At 34.7% G+C, this 19052-nt stretch overlaps 2 protein-coding genes across 2 annotated transcripts; one reads left to right on the plus strand and one right to left on the minus strand.

Annotated features, from left to right (window-relative positions):
• The first annotated feature begins 2961 nt into the window (after nucleotides 1–2961).
• Nucleotides 2962–13571, plus strand: LOC110821806 (early endosome antigen). Its single transcript, XM_088215993.1, has 9 exons — nucleotides 2962–3135; nucleotides 6602–6720; nucleotides 7427–10672; nucleotides 10792–11034; nucleotides 11140–11367; nucleotides 11473–11700; nucleotides 11821–11976; nucleotides 12232–12384; nucleotides 13050–13571. The coding sequence occupies exons 2-9, from the start codon at nucleotides 6637–6639 to the stop codon at nucleotides 13299–13301; spliced, it is 4590 nt and encodes a 1529-aa protein (XP_088072119.1). The 5' UTR covers nucleotides 2962–3135; nucleotides 6602–6636; the 3' UTR covers nucleotides 13302–13571.
• Nucleotides 13572–16259: 2688 nt separating this feature from the next.
• Nucleotides 16260–18441, minus strand: LOC110821690 (GRAS family transcription factor). Its single transcript, XM_088215994.1, has one exon. The coding sequence runs from the start codon at nucleotides 18075–18077 to the stop codon at nucleotides 16755–16757; it is 1323 nt and encodes a 440-aa protein (XP_088072120.1). The 5' UTR covers nucleotides 18078–18441; the 3' UTR covers nucleotides 16260–16754.
• Between the last annotated feature and the right edge of the window lie 611 nt (nucleotides 18442–19052).

The raw sequence follows: 19052 nt of genomic DNA on the forward strand, positions 1-19052 counted from the left end.
ATCTGCGTCAGTGTTTCGACACGCTATGTTACCCACTACACTTCCTTACGGGTCCTGGGTTTTTTGAATTTTTTCTGCGAAAATTAAAATACTCATTATGTACCCAAAAAAATATCCCAAAAATCCAAAATCGGTATTGAAAATTCTTTCTAGCCAATTTTAGGGTTCCGGCACAACGCTGCTGCCCATGGCGACGGTTCGTCTTGAGCTGGCAAGTTTTGGCCGATTTTACAAGTATCCCTGCAAAACAATACATTAGGAAGCCTCAGTTGGCCAAAAAATAAAAAAACCGAACCTACCAGCGGGGTGTCTTTGGTGCGGTGCTCCGCCTGTTCTCCTTCACGGTTGAGATTTCTTTTTCAGCTAACTTGCACAGAAAGGGACGGTGAATATAATGGTTAAAGAATCGTGTGAAACAGGAAACAGAAAGGGGGTCATCGGAGAAGGTTTAGGATTTTGGCTATCGTAGCTTCACTGGACTTTGTCCGTGGTTTCTAGCTCACTTACCGTCTTTTTTGCTTCGGTATGGCCACAGGGAGGGTCGGAATTGAATTCCGAGCGAGGAGAAAAATTTTATACCTTTTTTGGCGGTCGACAGGGACTCCGATGCAGCGACAGTCGGGGTTCAGTCTTCTTATCCTATACCTAGTTCTTTTTCTTCGACGAGAGCTAACAGCTAGGATTAGGTTCTCTTACAAAGAGGAGTTTAAATACTCCTCTCCTCTTCGATTCAAGCCGTCTATTTGTATCAATGTGGAGCGAAGAGGACCATTCGATGGTTTCCCATTTAGGCTGATAGCATGGGTGAGTTCGCACCGTCAATCGCGATCCATCTCATCCGTCCGATCGCGTCTAAAGAGAAAATGTATCTGGGTCGTTCACGCGTGCGGGATGAAGCTTGGACTGTCGGATCACCAAACACGCGGATCGCTCACGTGGCTTCCTGCATGGTGCCGATGTCAGCCTTCCTGTCACACGGCGTGCTATGATTCGCTTAGGCTGCTGACTGGGTTGTCCCACATGGCCCAATTTCTTCTTTTTACGATTCTACCTCCTGATTTCAAATTTTCTGTTAAAAACATTCTTCGGATTCAAAATTTCACATTTTTTAAAAAATTATTTTTAATTTCGTCCATAATTTATTTTTTTTAAAATTCAATAAATTAATTTAAAATAAATTAAATTAATTATTTATATAATTTTTTGTATAAATAAATAAAATAAAAAAATAATCTCGAACCAATTTTTAAGATCGGATATTACTTGGTTCAAACAACATATTACTTTTTTAGTATTGACGATAATTTCATATTTATTTTAAAATTAATATAAAAATTTTAAGTTGATAAACTCTAAAGTCTATTAGTATATAAAATCATCAATTGTGATCGGTTAAATAAAAACTTATTTAATATATCGTTTGAGCAAATTCAATAATTTTGTCTAACTAAAATTGTAATCTCACATTAAATTTATATAAAAAGATTTAATTTTACATACTTTAATAATTATATTACAATATCACAGTAGAGAAGTAAAAAATAAAAAGAGGAGGAAATGTCTTGATCAGCCAAGCCAAGGAAAGAAACGGACGGGGTCGTCATCCACCATCTTTTGTACAATAGGGCGGTTTGGTCGGTCGCCTGTGGCCGCCACTTTGGTACCAAAAAGTTATATGTTTTTAAAATTTATCTAATTACTATTCTACCCCCACCCTTTCCTCTAAATATCCAACAGTACCACTTATTTAACAAAATGTCTTAGTGATAAATACCTTATTTTACTAACTAAAATACTTATATTTAAAAATTTTACTGAAGTAATTATTTTCTAAAATTTTCCTGAAATTCTGCAGATAAATTATTGACTAAAACAACTCATCTCTTTTAATTTTTTCTAACAACTTTTGTTATTATTATTGGGATACGTAATACATCTAAATTACGTTACGAATTTTTTAAATTTATTAATGTTATAAAAAAATTAATAGATATAATATATTTATTCAATAATTTATTTAACTACATAATATAGATAAATTACGTTACGAATTTTTTAAATTTATAAATGTGACAGTTGTATTGGTAAAATTTTCAGACTTTTGTTTCTATGCCTAAGAATTAAGGTGGATGCAGAGTTTAGAATGAATTTGTTTAGTCTAAAATGATATTCAATAGATGAATATTTTTAAATAGTTCAGAATTTAGCTTAAATTTTTATTATTTTATTTACATCTATAATTTTGACAAAATTTGTGAAAATTTTATAAAATCTATTGATTATACAATTTTAATTTCAATATAAATTTTAACTTAATATTTTAAAATGTGATATAATTTTTATTAAAACACTTAATAAAAATTTTAATTAAGTTTAACTTTAATGTATTTTTAGTTAAATTGAGTATTTAATTTTAATATAATTTTAAATTACACCTGTAACATAATTTTTCTAATAATATTTAAATTATCCAATTTAATGGGAAAAAATCAGAAATAATCATTAATTTAAATTATGTAATTGATAAACTAGACAATATAATTTAAATGAAATGATGCTAGATGTCGTATTTATTGAAATGTTCTATTTAATTAACATAAATGAATTGCTAAATAAAAAACAAATTCAGCAAAACTGTTTAACCAAACTGTTAAACACCTCTTAAGAAAATTGAGACTGAAAGAAATAAATCGGCAAAAAAAATGGAATTAAAAAAAAATATATATATATATATATATATATATTTAGAAATTAATAATGTAATATTTAGTATAAAATCTCCAAAAATTAAATGCTGTGGGCTAAAACCGTAGTTTTGTGGAAAATCAGTGGCAAATCTTAGGGGTTTAACAAAGGGGCAGTGGGCAGAGGTCGGATTTTGGCCAGTGGGTCCCACAGAGAGTCCCACGCCAGTAACGAGTAGACTCCTCTCCTCCCCTCTCCTTTTATACCCCCAAAAGAATCTCTCTCTCTTCCTTGTCTCAATAAGTTTCTCGTCACCACCATCATCACCATTTTCTCTTTACGGTAAAATCTAATTTTCTGTGTTTTTCTCAGGAAACAGGCACAGCAAATTAAATATTGAGAAAAGGAAACGCTTCTCAAAAGCAAAGGAAATCGACTGTAGTTCATCAGGCAAGCGATTACTCTCATCTTGCTCTTGTTTTTTTTTTTTTTCCAATTATTTAATGATTTCTTTTGCGTATATGTTTGCTCTGTCTGTACGTGTATCAGATTTGGTGTTTTGTGGTGTTGTTGCTCTGATTTCTGCTGATGCATCTGTTTTCTAGTTCCTGCGTTTTGTTTTCTATTTATTATCAGAAATTTTGGAGCTCTTTTTTTGTGCGATACAATCATATGAGAACTCGATGATAGTTCGTTTTTTTTAATCAGAAATCCTCTTTGTTAATATTTCCAAGTTCTAGTAGTTTTGATCTTTCAATCAGTGGTTCCAGTTACGATTATGCTTTGAAATGATCGGATCATCAATTATGATTTTCGATCAGATCATTAGTATGGTATCGTCTCTGATCGGTAGGTTATTTTCACTTGATCAATTGACATTCTCGAAGCAGGATTGAAGTTTAATTTATTTTTCTTCTAATTTGAAAATTTTCTTCGCCGGATATGTTTAGGTAAAGATGTGAAACTTTGGGATCTCACAACTTTCGTCAAAAACATCGTAACGGACGGAATTCTCTCTTGTTTAAATAAATTAAGTTGTATTAATTTATAATTTTCCTCGATTTTTAATTTAAAGTTTTTTTCTTTATATTTTTACTCCGAGTTGTTTCGACTGGTAGATAGGGCCACCACTGTTCAGTGATTAATTTTTTTTCATTTGCAAGTAATTATAGGGTTTTCTACATCATAATTTAGGCGTTTCAGGATATTTAGATGGAAAATTAGCTGTCACGCCTTCAGAACCTTGGGGACTGAAATTTGTCAAGGTGGGACAAAAATAAAGTGATGGAATGCCTACTTTGATGGGCCCCACTAACCATGTTTCCTTTTTGGTGTATTTGCTGTTGGCCGTGGGCTTAGGTTTTTGTGAATATTTGAGGCGTTATTGGCAAAAAGAAATAAATTTTGGAAATCTGGCACTCTCATCTAAAAACGAAAATTGGGGTCCTACAATGTTTTATGGTCTCAGTTCACACATGATTGATCTCAGGTTGTTGGAGATCTAATCACTCTAGATAAATCATTATGGTAACGTTTGAGAATAAAACAAATATCTTTTTTTTTCCCGATAAATTACACTAATCACTGAAAGCTGATGCTATTCTACACTTGCGCATTTTCATTTTCTGTTTAAAAATATTTTTTTTTTTATATTATGCAAATAGTTACATCCCTTCATTAAGTCAGTAGTGACTTTCCGTAAACTGATTTTACTATTGTAAAAAATTCTACATTATCCTTTATTAGGTTATAACTATTTAAGAAGAATGACGTTCTCTATTCTCCTATTTATTTACACATTGACTCTTATTATTTTTACAATAAAAATACTTTTAATTTCTTTTACTTTGAATTAGTTATTGCTTAAGAATCTCTAAAAATTCAAAATTGGGTAATTTTTTATTTAATGTACTATTACATTAATGCATAATTGGTGAAAATACAAAGTCTTACTTCACTTGAATTGTTATTAATTCATAAATTATTTTTAAAAAAAATGAAAAGTAAGTTAATTGAGTAAAGAAATGATAACTTCAATTATATTTCATCTAAATCCTCTTTGTATTGTCTATATAAAATGTTGGTGAATAAATTTTATAATTTTTACGCAGTTTTAACTTTTTCAGTTACAAATGGAGAAAATTGAATATTCTGAAAACAAAAGAGTGTTAGGATAAGCTAAATTTGAAAGACGGTGTTCACTGTTCTTACCCTTTTTTATTGTTATCCAAAGGAACAAATACTTGAATAGTGTAGAAAAGAAAGATAGGAATCATAGCCTTTTTGTTTTCTCGGTTATACCGATATTCTGGTTGCTACTGCCTGCTGTGTGGTGTTTTGGAAATATTATCTTTATTATGCATTTTAATAGTTTAGAGTAATTTAATAGTATTCTATTATAACAATCAGTCAATTTTGTGCAATAATTTATAATTACTACAGAATCGTGCATGATTTTTACTTAAGATTATAGATACTAATAATTACTGTACAGTGGTAGACACGTAGAATTTCCCTCAGTTACTACTTTCATTTTTTTGGTTCTTCTAATGCATCTATTGTAGATCTATCCACGAATGATTTCCATTAAAAGTATCCAATTTTATTTTTTTATTGTTATTATATTATAAAGTTATATTCAGAGAAGCTAACATAATCAGATAGTCATGACTAAAAAATTATAATTTTATGGCTGCTATAGTTTGAATAAAATCATGCAAGTGTGCGATAATTATTTTCCTAACTTTATGATTTTCCTTCATTTTTTTATCCTGATGTGGAAAGTCTTAGCAAATTTGCTAGGCTGCTTGTACATCTTTGCAAAGTAACCAATAGTGGTGCACTCTATGGTGACTTTTTGGGTAGCTAAGTTAGCATGAGTTGGCCCTTTACCATTCGAAAATTCTTTTCTTACATAGATTTCTAAACCTTTTTGTTTTCCAAATTTAAGATGAGCAAATAACAAGTTAGAATAACTTGGTTTTCATTAGTTGATCAGAGGAAAAAATTGGTTTTCGTTAATCATCTTGGGGTTAGCCTAAAAAAGATATACAAGCCACTTAACACATGAAAATAATGAAAAGTATGAAGTACAAGTCCCCTGTATGGGAAATTTGATGGTGTCTTGGAGGCTATATGCAGAAGATAAGCTAGATATATCTGTTGTTTTGTATATTAGTTCTATTTTGATTTCCACATAGGTGCTTACTTGGAACACACATTGACCTTAGATGAATTTACAGGTTGATTGTCCATAACTTTTTCAGAAACAATCAAGAGTGTATTTAGAGTGTTCTAGTAGGCAATTACGCTTCCAACATTAAGTAACATTCTTGAGTAGTTCCAGAACATGATATGATAATTCAATAACATTGATAAATGTCTGCCCCTTGTTCAGTTTGACCAAGTATTTTTCTAAATCAAGTAAAGTTTTCAGGAAAAATGAATTATCTTTTCTTTCTAAAAGTTGGGGGCCTTTCTGTTTTTCCTTTCCAGCAATCTGTTTTAACATCAATTAACATCAGTATTCAGTTCATTTCTTGCTAAACTCGTGTCTTCAAACTATAATTTCTGGAGTCTAAGGTAAATATTAATATTATAGAGCACAAAAATCAAAGTACACCGAGTCCAATGTGTTTGATGAAACAGTAACCTGAATGGGATACGTTTAAATTTGTGTTGATTCACCATCATATTGCAGCAGATTTAATCTCGCAATCCTGTTATTTATGGTTGACATAGTGCTTTCATTCTGCTCCCAGCATCCTAATTGGGTCACTGATATTGCTACTATGCAGTCTTTTTGAAGAGCAATTAGATTTAGACTGCTTGTTTATGTGTAACAATTTCAGGTTAAGTTAAATCCATGAGAATACTTCAAGTAAATTCTAAATAAAATGTGAAACTTTAATCTCAGGGGTGTAAATCTATTGGGAGCAGTTCAATTATAGCATGGAGGAAGATACTCAAGTGACTTTGGTAACTCCTGGAGTGAAGGCCATAGAGGACCCAGAAAGTAGAGGCAGTCCCATCAAGGTAACTCATGTTGGTTGTTATTTTATGCAGTTTTTAGGGCTTTGACAATTCCCTGCTGATTTAAATTGACTGATCAAACGAGGTAACCTATATATGCACAACCTTACTCTTTCTCTTCTAGTGATTTTAGATGAAAAAACCAGGCTACAGAATAGTTATTTAATAGTTTGAAAAGCCCTTGCTGATTGTTGACACAATTGTGGGTCATTTCTGCTTTTGTGGCACAGGCAAACCCCAAAAGCCAAAATCATTACTTTTTGTTGGCAAATATTTCCCTATTCTGCCGATTGTGATATAAACAAATATGTACACTCGATAATGTCCATCTACATGAATGTCTATACCTATTCTATACTTGCACAATTGCAAACTTCTGCTTATTTCCCGAATTAAATTTTTTTTTCCTGCATAGTTTTGTTAGTACGATCAGTATTAACTACTGTCATGTGTGAAACTCTTCCAGACTGCAATAAATTGTGTACTATATATTTGAACTGAAAAGAATCTGCCTTCTTTTGTAACTATCAGAGTATTTAAATCGTAAGTAGATATATTTATTATCAAACATAATTTGCTAAACAAAACTTATAAGTGTTTGACTGTGCAAATGAAATTTGGAACTCATAATTGACCTCCTGATATTTTTGGAAGGCGAGTGATTCAAAATTTCTTTTCATGTTATTGATTCTAATGTTGATGTTTACAGGCTGCTAATGGAGACTTACCTCAAGTGGGGAGGAAAGAAGAGGAGGAAGCTAACTTGGATGGAGAGTTCATAAAAGTGGAGAAAGACTCAATAGATGTTAAGGATAGTGCTCATACAGCTGAAGGAGCATCTACAGAGGATGAGAAGCCATCTATCGCTGAAAGAAGCGTCAGCAATTCAAGTCGAGAATTAAATGAAGCCCAAGAAAAAGTGAAAGAACTTGAGATTGAAATGGAAAGACTAGCTGGAGAGTTAAAAAATTTTGAACACGAAAATGGTACGCTGAAGGATGAGGTTCTGCTTACAAAGGGAAAATTGGAAGAAAGTGGAAAGAAATATGAAGAACTTGAACTCAGTCACAAGAAGCTGGAAGAGCAGATCATTGAAGCTGAGGGGAGATATGCTTCAGAGCTCAACACTTTGCGAGAGGCTTTGCAAGATCAAGATAAAAAATACAAGGAGTTGATAGATGTTAGAGAAGCATTTGATGGTCTCAGCATTGAGCTTGAAAGCTCAAGAAAGAGGATGCAAGAGTTGGAGAATGAGCTGCAAAGTTCTGTAGATGAGGCACATAAATTTGAGGAGCTGCATAAGCAAAGTGGTTCACATGCTGAGTCTGAGACACAAAAGGCTTTGGAGTTTGAGAGGCTACTTGAAGTGGCACAAGTGGGTGCAAAGGAAATGGAAAATCAGATGGCTTCCCTTCATGAAGAACTGAAGGGCCTGTATGAGAAGATTGCTGAAAATGAGAAAATTGAAGAAGCACTTAAAAGTACCATGAAAGAACTTTCAGCAGTTCAAGAAGAATTGACAGTTGAGAAATCACAAGGGCTGGAGCTGGAGCAAAGACTCTCTTCAAAAGAAGCTGTTATAAATGAACTAATGCAGGAACTTGACCTAAGAAGAGCTTCTGAGTCAAAGGTGAAGGAGGATATTTCAACTCTTGAGAATCTTCTTGCTAAAACTAAAGATGATCTTCATGCAAAGGTCTCTGAGTTAGAAAAAATCCAGTTGAAGCTGCAGGAGGAAGTGAATGCAAAGGAATTGGTTGAATCTGGGTTGAAAACACAGGAAGAACAGGTCTCAATTATAAAGGAAAATTTGGACAAGGTCTTGAAGGAAAAAGAGGCTTTTGAGGCGACCGTGGAAGACCTTACTAGTAATGCATTGCGGATGAAGGAACTGTGCAGTGATCTTGAAGAAAAATTGAAGCTTTCAGATGAGAATTTCTGCAAAACTGACTCTCTTTTGTCTCAAGCATTGTCTAATAATGCAGACCTTGAACAGAAATTGAAGTCCTTGGAAGAGCTCCATAATGAATCTGGAGCTGCAGCAGCAACGGCTACTCAAAGGAATCTGGAGCTTGAAGATATACTAAGAGCTTCAGGTGAAGAAGTAGAAGCGACAAAATCACAATTGAGCGAGCATCAGACACGTTTTATAGCAGCTGAACAGAAGATTGTGGAGCTTGAGCAACAGTTAAATTTATTAGAACTGAAAGGAAGAGACACAGAGAGGGAATTGAAAGAATCCTCTGAAAATTTGTCTGAACTCAAAACCACTTTAAGGGAAGTTGAGGAAGAGAAGAGGCTGCTGAATGAACAAATGGAGGAATACCAGGAAAAGATTACTCATCTGGAATCGGCTTTAAACAAGTCAGCGACAAAGAATTCAGAACTTGAAGAGGAGTTAAGAATTGCAAATGGAAAAAGTGCAGAACATGAGGACCGAGCTACCATGCATCATCAACGCAGCCGTGAATTGGAAGATCTCTTCCAGGCATCTAATTCCAAATTTGGTGATGCTAGTAAAAGAGTGAATGAGTTGGAGTTGTTACTTGAAGCAGAAAAATACAGAATTCAGGAACTTGAGGAACAGGTACGCACATTAGAAATTAAATATGGGGATTCAGAGGCAAACTCAAGAAAATACTCGAACAAAATATCCGAGCTTGCATCAGAAGTTGAGGCCTTCCATGCAAGAACATCAAACCTCGAAGCTGAATTGCAGATAGCAAATGAGAAGGAGAAGGAATTGACAGAATGCTTGAGTGTGGCTACTGATGAGAAGAAAATTTTAGAAGATGCATCAAACAGTTCAAATGAGAAGCTTGCTGAAGCAGAAAATCTGCTGGAAGTCTTAAGGAATGAACTAACTGTGACACAGGGGAAGTTGGAGAATATTGAAAACAACCTTAAGGTTGCTACTTTAAGAGAAACAGAAATATTGGAGAAGCTAAAATCCACTGAAATGCAACTAGAGCAACAGGGACAAGCATTAAATAAAGCTGCTGCAAGAAACTCTGAACTTGAATCACTTCATGAATGTCTAACAAGGGATTCGGAGCTCAAAATCCAACAAGCAATGGAGAACTTCACCAACAAGGATTCAGAGGCCAAATCTCTGTTTGAGAAACTGAAAATTCTTGAAGACCAAGTAAAGATATATGAAGAGCAAGTGACTGAAGCAGCTGAAAGATCTTCCTCATTGAAGGAAGACCTGGACCAGAGTCTCAAGAAACTGGCTTCTTTTGAGAGCACAAATGAAGTGCTCACAAGACAGATTTTGGAAGCAGAAGATAAAGCTTCCCAGCAGTCCACAGAGAATGAATTATTAGTTGAAACAAACATCCAACTGAAAAGCAAGATTGACGAACTTCAAAATTTGTTGAATTCTGCTGTTTCTGACAAGGAAGCTGCAGCACAGCAACTCGCTTCTCACATGATTACCTTCACAGAATTGACAGATCAGCACTCCAGAACCTCAGGACTTTTGTCTGCAACTGAAGCTCGCATCAATGAAGCAGAAAAGCAGTTGCAAGATGCCATTCAGAGATTTGATCTGAGAGATGCACAAGCCAATGACTTGAATGAAAAGTTAAATGCACTGGAGGGCCAAATAAAATTATATGAAAAACAGGCTCATGAAGCATCTGCATTAGCTGAAAGTCGAAAAAATGAATTGGAAGAGGCTCTCCTGAAAGTGACACATCTTGAAACCCTTACTGAGGAACTTTTGATCAAAGCAAGCAACTTAGAGAAAGAGAGTGATGGGATGGCTGAGGCAAACTTGAAGCTGACGGAGGATTTGACAATAAATGAGTCTAAACTTAGTGACTCGCAGGCAGAGTTGACTGCTCTCATGGCTGAGAAGGATGAAACTGTTGAACAGCTTCATGTGTCAAAGAAGGTTATAGAAGATTTAACAGAGCAGATTTCTTCTGAAGGACAAAGATTTCAATCTCAGGTTTGAATTTACCCGTATCTTGATTATCCAGCTTCATCATATAATTTTCTATAAGCTTTTTTGTTCTGAAATAAATGTTTCTATAAGCTTATGAGGTGTTTTGCTCATGCTTGCACCAGATTTCTTCACTAATGGAGGAGAACAGCCAGCTCAATGAAACATATCAAGAAGCCAAAAATGAACTTCAATCTACAATGGTGAAGCTTGAAGAAGAAGTGAAAGCACAAAAAGCATATGCTAATGCTTTAGAATCTGAGGTTGAAAAGCTCAAGGACGAGGCTGCTGAGAAGCCCATGTTGCATGCTCGTGTCGTGGAACTTGAACAGCTGTTGGTGAAACTTGAAGTTCAGTTAGAAGAAGAGGTATCATCATTGACAACAAAGAAAAAACTAAGACCAAGGTGTTTTATATGTTAAATTAAAAGTGAATCTGAGAATACTGTTTCTAACAGTTTCTGGTGTCTGTAGGTTGGAAATGTCAAGGCTGCTTCTGAAAGAGAGGCAGAGTTAAGTTTGAAATTACAAGATCGTGCAAAGCTTGAAGAAGACCTGAAAGCACAAAAAGCTTCTACCAATGCCTTAGAATCTGAGATTGAGAAGCTCAAGGCTGAGGCTGCTGAGAAGCCAGTGTTGCATGCTCGTGTGGGGGTACTTGAACAGCAGTTGACAAAACTTGAATCTCAGTTAGAAGAAGAGGTATTATCAAAAGAAGGGAGAAAAAAAAAACTTAGACCAAGTTTTCTAGAATGAACTAAAGTTGAATCTCAGAATACTGTTTATAACAATTCCTGGTGCCTGTAGGTTGGAAAGGTCAAGGCTGCTTCTGGAAGAGAGGCAGAGTTAACTTTGAAATTACTAGATTATGCAAAGCTTGAAGAAGATTTGAAGGCACAGAAAGCTTCTGCAGATGTGTTAGAATCTGAGATTGAAAAGCTCAAGGCTGAGGCTGCTGAGAAGCAAGTGTTGCATGCTCGTCTCAGGGAACTTGAACAGCAGTTGGCAAAACTTGAAGCTCAGTTAGAAGAAGAGGTATTATCACAAAAAGAAATTAAAAAAAAAAAACAAGAAAAAGAAAATACCTAGTTTTTTTTACATCAATTAAAGTTGAGCCTCAAGAATATTGTTTCTCAGAAATTCTGGTGTCTGTAGGTTGGCAATGTCAGAGCTGCTTCTGGAAGAGAGACAGAGTTAGTTTTGAAATTACAAGATCATGCACTGAAAGTTAATGATAGAAATGCACTAAATGAAAAAGTTCTGGAGCTTCAGAGAGAGTTACAACTTGCTCAGACAGCCATTGCTGAACAGGTTAGCCTGTGTGTGTGTGTTATGTAAACCTGCTTTCCTTTCCTTTGGCTTTTTATTATTATCTATAAATGCTGCTAATTGATAGTAAATCTAAGTTTGAAATTTTTATTCATTCACTTAATTACACAAACCAGGCCCTTTTTGAGGGCAAACTGCATCTTTCAATTTTTGTGAGTGAACTCAGTTTAATTTCAAGAAATCTTTGACGCCTTATTACTAAGAGCACTTTGTTTCTGGGAACTCTCAACTAAACAGAAAGAAGCTTTCTCTCAGAAAGATATTGAGCAAGAAGAAGTTCAGAAACGTTGCTCAGAAGAACTTGAAATCAAGAAGAAAGAAGTCATACTTCTACAGACACAAATGAAGGAACTCGAGCAGAAATTGCAGCAAGCTGATATTAAAGTAAAGGTCAGTTTACACGACTACGCCCTTCTCTGTGATGCTTTAATTAAAAATTAAAATAAAATGATGTTCAAGATGGCAAATAAAGGACGCTATGGTGCTAAAATATGTAGAGGCATCTGCATTTAAAAAAGGCATTTTTTTTTCTTGCTTCCAAGGCAACTCTAAAACTTTTTACTTCTCGTGAATCTCCTGGCCATTATTGGTTGCTCACCGATAGTGAAAGGCAGAAGTAAATAGATGATTTTTTTTTCTTTATATTTTCAAACAGTGTATATGGTCTTACATTTGATTGATATGTATATTTATTCACATAATCGTGACTTGACCTGGGTTAGGTGCTTTTACTTGGGTTGCTCCCATGAAATAATTGATTGTAGTTTATTATACCAAAAAGCTTAACTAATAAAACTTTAAATTTTAGTAGAATTGGACAGTCAAAATTTGAAAAACTAAATCAAACTGATTGTTTAGAAAAACTTAAACTGATAGAAAAAAACAAAATATTAACTTCTCTATTCATACCCTATCAAAAATAATATAAAAATTTATAGTCACAGTTCTTCATGTTCCACTTTATGTTCTTTTACCAGCTTTCTGAGCACTACAGAAGCATATTGCTCTTAGCCTTGCATGACTCCCATCTCATATAACGACACCATGTTTTGCAGAGCACTGAGAGCAATCCAGTTGAATTGAAGGATGGAACAGAGATTAAATCTCGAGATATTGAATTATCATTTTCAGCTCCAGCAAAACGGAAAGGTAAGAAGAAATCGGAAGCAGCTCCTGCTCAAACCTCCACCTCTTCAGAAACAACTATTCAGAGCTCTGAAGCCTCTCATGCCATGAACTTTAAGTTCATCTTAGGAGTAGCACTGGTGTCTATCATCATCGGTGTAATTCTTGGGAAAAGATATTAGTTTTGGCGCTTCTGTTTTGACCTTTCTGGTTCTGATTTTTGGCTCGATATTTAGTTTCTCATATTATTTGTGTACAGCAAAGTTGAGTCAGATCGAATTTATTTGAACTGAGTTTGCATTTTGCTTAGGTGTTGAGAATTTGGTGGGGGAATTTCTTTTAATTCTTAGCCGTTGCCTGTATGTATTTCTAAGCAAATTCAGCTTAGTTTATGTGCACCGCACAAAAATTTGTATTTATTTTTTTATAGTAATTTATTGGTGGTTGTATGATGAGAGTTGTGGATTTCTTTTCTTGACTACATTCAAGTCTCCATTGAACTTCTTTGAAGCTGCTCCGCAGCCTGCAGATGATTCAGGTAATGATGTCTAAATAGGCAGTGGTTTGGATATTTTTATACATGGGAACTAATAGTGTAAAGTTTGCGTGGTATTGGTATTTTTGTCGACTTCATTTTGAGTTCTGCAGGTCGGGAAGGGGAAAAAATGGCTTGCGGTACTCTAACCCAGAGATAAAAGATTACGGTAAAACACAGTTTTATTTTGTATAGTTTGATATTCTTGTAATGTGCTTAAAAATTTCTGGTAACGATTTAGTAGTTGATAGTTTGATTTTGTTATTTTACATAAATTAATAACTTTTTATATTATTATCTTATATATTTTTAGTTGGTTTGTTTTCTAAGTTCTACTTTTATCCTTGCGTTCTCTATGTAGATTAGGAGTCTTGACTTTTTAGTAATTTCCCAGTTGACAAAAAAATTGTTTGTGTTCCAGCAGCATGAGCAATTTGAAATATAAGTGTCTTTTAATATTATTAGCAAAAAATTTTATTTGCAATCTTTGTCGCTTACATTAATTATGAGAGTAACAATTGGCTTAATGACTATCTTACCTTTATGTTTTAGTGGCTAAAATTTTAAATAAATTCATTTACAAGTATCACACCTTAAAATATTTTATTAATTTTAATTTTCTAAGATAAAACTTATGTGTTCTCGCAAGAAACAATTGTGTGGTCCAAATTCATTAACATTTATTCCTGGAGTATGTGATTGTTTTGGGTATTGGGTTCCTTTTTCTTTAATTTTGAAGCAATAGAAGAGACTTTTTGTTAAATAGAGTAATATAAAGAGTTCCGTTTAAAAACTTGTAATAACCGAATTCCATTGTTAAGTTTTATATGTTACTGATGATTAGCGAGAGAAGCCTTTTTTCAAGACTATGATAAGTAGAATGAATGAATTTTAGATATGGAATTTTCATTAAATTTAAATGAGACAAACAATTTCAGGATTAAAAAAAAAAAAAAAACTGTTTGTTTCTCTCTCTTTCGAATTTATCCACTAACTTGTATCAATAATATTCTTCTTAAGTGTGCGTGCTCTTTAGCCTAATTTAATACATAAAACGAAAAAGAATTATAAAAGTAAATAAATTAGATTAACAAATCAACCCAGAAGATATATGTGTATATACATTTATATATATATATATATTCGAAAACTAAAATCAGGAATTGGGCGGTTGGCCAGTCTATTTTAGGTATACAATTATATAAATTTAAGACAAGTTGGAACAAAAAAATTTAATGGATGTGCTAATTCGTGAAGGTTTTTCTGGCTGTATTTTTGAATTTTCTGGTATCCTAGGGTTCTGATAACTTTTCATAAGAGTTATAAAGTGTATCTTTTAAAAAATGTATGTATATATATATATATATGGATACTTATAAAAATAGCATAGAAAACCCCAATTCAATCAACACTTACCACGTATAAATGGATATTATTTTTTTCAGAAGTTCCATGATCATCATTAATTTAACAATTATCCACTTCGCCAAGATGATAATAAACAAATGCAACATCCAAATCAATGAAGAAATTACCTTCTGAGTTAAACAGTGCCCAAGTTTGACCTACAACATATGAATACATATATGTGTATTTTATTTTTACAAAGAAAAATTTCCGACAAACATCTATCTTATCTGACTACTGATATTCTTAGAACAAGAAATAAAAATTTTCCAAACAAGGTTCTCCTGCATGAAAGTCAGATTGAGAAGAAATAAAATTATAAAATTTTCACCATACATACTGTTAAGAAAATGAGTCATTTTTCTTAAATGAAACTTAGAGAGTGACTTCCACCTATCTTCTTTGAAAAAAAGTCCCTTGAATTTATTTAAGGATTAATATTGGAGACTGAAATATTACCCTAATATTTTCATTTATTTAATTAACGATTTCTCGAGTAGAATTTCAAGAACTTCACCTCTACAGTCATTTTTCTATCACTATTAATTCGTTTTTAAAATATTTTATGATTTGAATATTTAAATAAAAAAAAGCTATAAGAACCAGTTTCTAGTGATGATTTTAATCATGGAACCAAACTAGCTCTAATTTTTTTTATTATTATTATATATACATGCACAGAGCAAGTACACGTAAGTGATAAGAACCCTTTAGAATGATTATCAATAGTGAGCATATATATATATATATATATACAGAGAGAGAGAGAGAGAGAGAGAGAGAATTTGGAAAGACAATGTTTGTCAATGGACGTGGCACTGTGTGTCCTCATTGGACTTCATTGAATGAGAGGGTGGCAATATGCGAGGATTTTTTGTTATCTCAATTAATGCCTTTGAAAATCCACCGTACATCACATGTAAAATTGGGCTTTTTACTTTGCCTTTTCAATCTCATTAGCTGTTTCATTTTGTCCTCTTCCCCCCCCCCCCCCCCTTCTCTCTTCTCCACCTTTATTCTCCTTCCCTGCAACTTTCACAATCAAGCTCTTTAATAATGTTGCTCTGTAATCTAGTTTTCTAACTTGACCCATTTTCTCATCTTCAATTTTTACTCACCAATTACATCTGAATCATTTCTATAATTCATATTGCAATTTTTAATTGTTAAGGGTATCTTTAGGATCCAAGAAAAACCCTGAAAAATCTACAAATGTATTTCATATTTTTTACAGTTATCATGTAAAAGAGTGTGTCCCTAAGCTAAACTGAAAATAAAATAATAATTTCAACAAAACTCAAAATAACAAAAAATGAAAAATTCCCAGTTGACTTTGGACTTGATCCTTCCAGCATTTACACAATTCATGGAAGACATGAACTACCTCCAAGCTTTTAGCAATTCCTATCAATAATAATTCCTTTCTTTTCTTTCTTTTTTCTTTCTTTTTCTTTTCCTTTCTTCCAAAAAATTTGATGCAACAGAAATAAAAACAGCACCTTTTCTTTCTTTCTTTCTTTCTTCTTCTTCTTCTTCAAAGAATTACAACAAAAAAGGAATTAGAAAACCTTTTAATTCAATCAAAAACACAGAGCTCGTCCACGTCCCCCCCCCCCCCCCCCCCCCCATGAAAATGTCAATGATCTTATACCTGCTCCCATATCATAATCTCCGTGATCGCTGATGTAGTAATTTAATCGGACGGCTGCCAGGCAGAGGCCGTCAACAGCGACAAATCCTTCCATCCCAACTTCAAGCACCCGTTTTCCTCCACCAACGTGTACCCTTTCCACGGAAACATCCCCAGCAATAAGCTGGCTTGGGCGGCCGGATTCCCACCAAGTGAAACGGGTCGAAACCCGACCCTTATCAACTCATCTCCCCATCTCTCCACTTTCACCTCTCCGGTTCTCTTGGGCCCACCCACTGCCACGATGTTCCTAATCTCACACCCAAAAAGCTGCTGCTCCACTGTATGCCTCTCTACGCTGTCCACACCTAATCCATCCCCCAGCGCGTCGAACAGAGCGCTGTAATAATGCAAAGCTTCCACGAATCTCCCAAGGAAGCTCCCGCCGTGGCTCAGATCTTGTTCGACGATCGTGATTAACTTCGGTCTCAGCAAAGCCAAAAGTCTCAACGTCCCTAGATCGCTCCCGGTTACGTCGTACAAGCAATGATGCATCCAGTGAACTACTACTGCCTCGTTCGGTCTCACTCCGAGTTGACTCAGATCCGCTATGTTCCCGATTTTTCCCTCCAGCGGCTGGAACTCGAAAGGAAGTCCCAGTGAGCTCGCGAAGTCCGCGAGTCGACGCCCCGTTGACTCTAGCAACTCGGAGGAGGATCCGAACCCGGTTATCCTCATCGATCGGACCTTTCTGGACCGAGAGGCCAGTATGTGGAACAATCCAGGCCATTGAAGACCCTGCATTATGTCGAGATCGATGACGTGGACGCGATCCTCGCCGTCCAACGCTTGGAAGATAGCTTGATTGGCGGTAAAGTGAGAGAATTTGACCAGGGGGCTGATTGAATTGTATGATTGCAAAGCGTTGAAGATCCTGTGCGACTGAGTTAAGGTTACTGTTTTGGTGGTTAGAGGAGAATAGGTACCGAGGCAGGAGCTTATCACGCGCGCCTGTAAGGCGTGGGCGAAGTACGCGCCAACACGTTCAGGCGAAGAACCGAAGGGAGAGGATAACTCGGAGATCTCCGGCAAGAGATCGGTTGCGTCGTTGAGATTATCCATAGCTACGCACTCTGCGCATTGCAGAAGGAGGCCAAGAAGCCTGAGCCCCGTTGACTCTTCTCCAATAACTGCCTCTTCTCCTTCGACGATAGTCTTTTGGCCGGAAAGGTTGGGTCGCTTGGTAGAGCTGGAAGGATCGTCGCCTGAAGATTCGCCGCCGGCAAGTTCCCGGTCGGCACGCTTAGTCTTCATGGAAGAAGTAGAGGTGGAAGTAGGAGCAGGAGCTGAACCGATAGGCGATTGTGGAACTAAACTCCGGAGCATGATCGTTAGGGGAAGTGATGTGTGATTCGCGCCGTGAGTTAGTTACTTTAGAGATTCGAAAGGCGAAGAGCTTTCGAGTGAAAGGGGACAAAGGTTGGAGAGAAAGACAAAAAAGCGTTGGGCAGAGATGTGTCAGGGGGAGGGGGAGGGGGAGGGGGAGATAAGAGGAGAGGAGGAGTGTTTGGAGAGAGAGAAAAAGTGAGGGAAAATTTGAGAGGAAAAAGTGGGATAGCTTTTTAGGGAAGGAAAGAGTAAGAAAAGGGGAGGAAAATGTTTTGAAGTATTATTGTGTTAGGTAGTGGGTGTCGTTTAAGTATGTTTGATTAGGAGAAGGGTTAGAGGAAATGTTAGATTAATGATTTGATTTGGGTTAATTAATCACTAATATTGCGCTAATTGCATCATCATTGGATTCTTTCTACGTTGTTTTTGGGTTAGAAATAAATAAATAAATAATTAATTAATTAAGGAAATCCATTTTTATCTATTATTTAATAATTATATTATTATTAAATTATTTGGAAAGGAAAGAACCGACTTAAAAAACGGGTGAATTGTGAGGAGAACTAATCATTAAACACTTATATACTCTTTTTGATGACATTGTGCTAAATTTTATTTTACTTAGTTCTTTCATTTTTTTTTAAATTATTAAATATTAAAAGAAAATAAAAAGGTTTAGCATAATATTTGGTAAATTTTAAATAAAAATAATAACTTACTAAATTTTTTTTGTTCATCTTAAATTTTTACGGATTTTAACCCAATTTAAACAAAATTAGATCAAATCAACGAATTTTTTAAAATTGACTAACTAAGGTAGAACGAGTTCATATTTGTGTTTTAAATACATAATAAATATATATATTATAATAAAAATTTTAACTAAAAAATATATAAAGAAAATAGTAAAACCCAAAACCCACTTAACCAACACAATTTCACTTGTAACCAACTTCTTTTTCATTTTCGACT

Source organism: Carica papaya, chromosome 3 (assembly GCF_054855325.1).
Source record: "Carica papaya isolate Zhongbai chromosome 3, ASM5485532v1, whole genome shotgun sequence".
Lineage (NCBI taxonomy): Eukaryota > Viridiplantae > Streptophyta > Magnoliopsida > Brassicales > Caricaceae > Carica > Carica papaya.